Source organism: Monopterus albus, unplaced genomic scaffold, assembly GCF_001952655.1.
Source record: "Monopterus albus unplaced genomic scaffold, M_albus_1.0 scaffold52.1, whole genome shotgun sequence".
NCBI lineage: Eukaryota > Metazoa > Chordata > Actinopteri > Synbranchiformes > Synbranchidae > Monopterus > Monopterus albus.
The window spans coordinates 3,871,512-3,872,603 of NW_018127932.1; the positions used below are offsets into that span (position 1 = coordinate 3,871,512).

General features: G+C 43.0%; 1 protein-coding gene across 2 annotated transcripts in view; it reads right to left on the bottom strand.

Annotated features, from left to right (window-relative positions):
• The window catches only part of cdh11 (cadherin 11, type 2, OB-cadherin (osteoblast)), a 78,272-nt gene that overhangs the window by 16,674 nt on the left and 60,506 nt on the right, over nt 1-1,092 (bottom strand). For both annotated transcript variants that reach the window (XM_020601559.1, XM_020601560.1), the window contains exon 7: nt 461-628. In XM_020601559.1, the coding sequence (XP_020457215.1) occupies nt 461-628 (168 nt within the window). The remainder of the gene's footprint in view (nt 1-460; nt 629-1,092) is intronic.

A 1,092-nucleotide genomic window follows, 5' to 3' on the forward strand; every position in this document is an offset into this window, starting at 1 on the left:
GGGCTGTTGGTCATAGAGGTAAACTGGACACTGACTGAAGAAAATACAGTGGTGCACATCACCACTGAGGTTTGTTCTTGTTTCTAACAGGTGACCTCCAAGTTGGTCGACCAGCTGTCCAGACTTATATACAGTCTACAGACTTAGCAGGGCTAGCTGTGAATTTTCAGATATTAAATGTCAAACCAAACCTTAAACCAAGTTGTCACTCTAAAATCTAATGATTTACATAGCACACAGTGTGAGTGTTAACATGTTTTGGTCCTCACATTATAAGTAATACCAGGCGCATACAAAGCAGGAGACCACTAAAAACCCTTTAATAATGGATTTCTAAGTTTTCTTAAGTTATTTCTTGTGCCTCCTACAGTGAACTGCCTAGTTTTTATATTACCAACTAGTGACATGTTCATGGGTTACACACACACAGATTGATACACATGCAGGCGTTTGTACTCACTCTGTGGGAACTTGGGCGGGTTGTCGTTGACGTCTGTGAGGGTGATTTTAACCTCTGTGGTCCCTGACAGTCCACCCATGTGACCCCCCATATCTTTGGCTTGGATGACGACATCATACTCTTGGCGTGCCTCACGGTCCATGTTTGGCAACGCAGTACGAATTATGCCTGAATGGACAGATTTTAAAATCAGGTTAATGCTCTGGTTTACATTTAGTTCCCTGCTGCAGCCTTTAAATGTATAAATGTATTTGTGTGCAAGTGGTATGTGCAGATGTACCAGTGTTATTATTTATTTAATTGAGTGAAACTGAGTTATTTGCAGAAGGAGACTCAGTTGGTAACAGATTTACTTTACTAAGAGTAGGTATCATTGATTTCAAATTGATTCATTTTGGAAGAAAAGACGATGACTTACCCCTCCTTGAACAGCCACCTTATTGTGGTGGAGGGGTTTGAGTACCCGAGTGATCCTAGGAGCTATGTTGTCGGGGGCTATATGTCCCTGGTACGGTCTCCCAAGGCAAACAGGTCCTGGGTGATAGGTCAGACTAAGAGCAGTTCAAAAGCCCTTTATGAATAGATTAAAATCAAGGACCGTGACGTCGCCCGGCATGGCGCAGCCAGGGCCC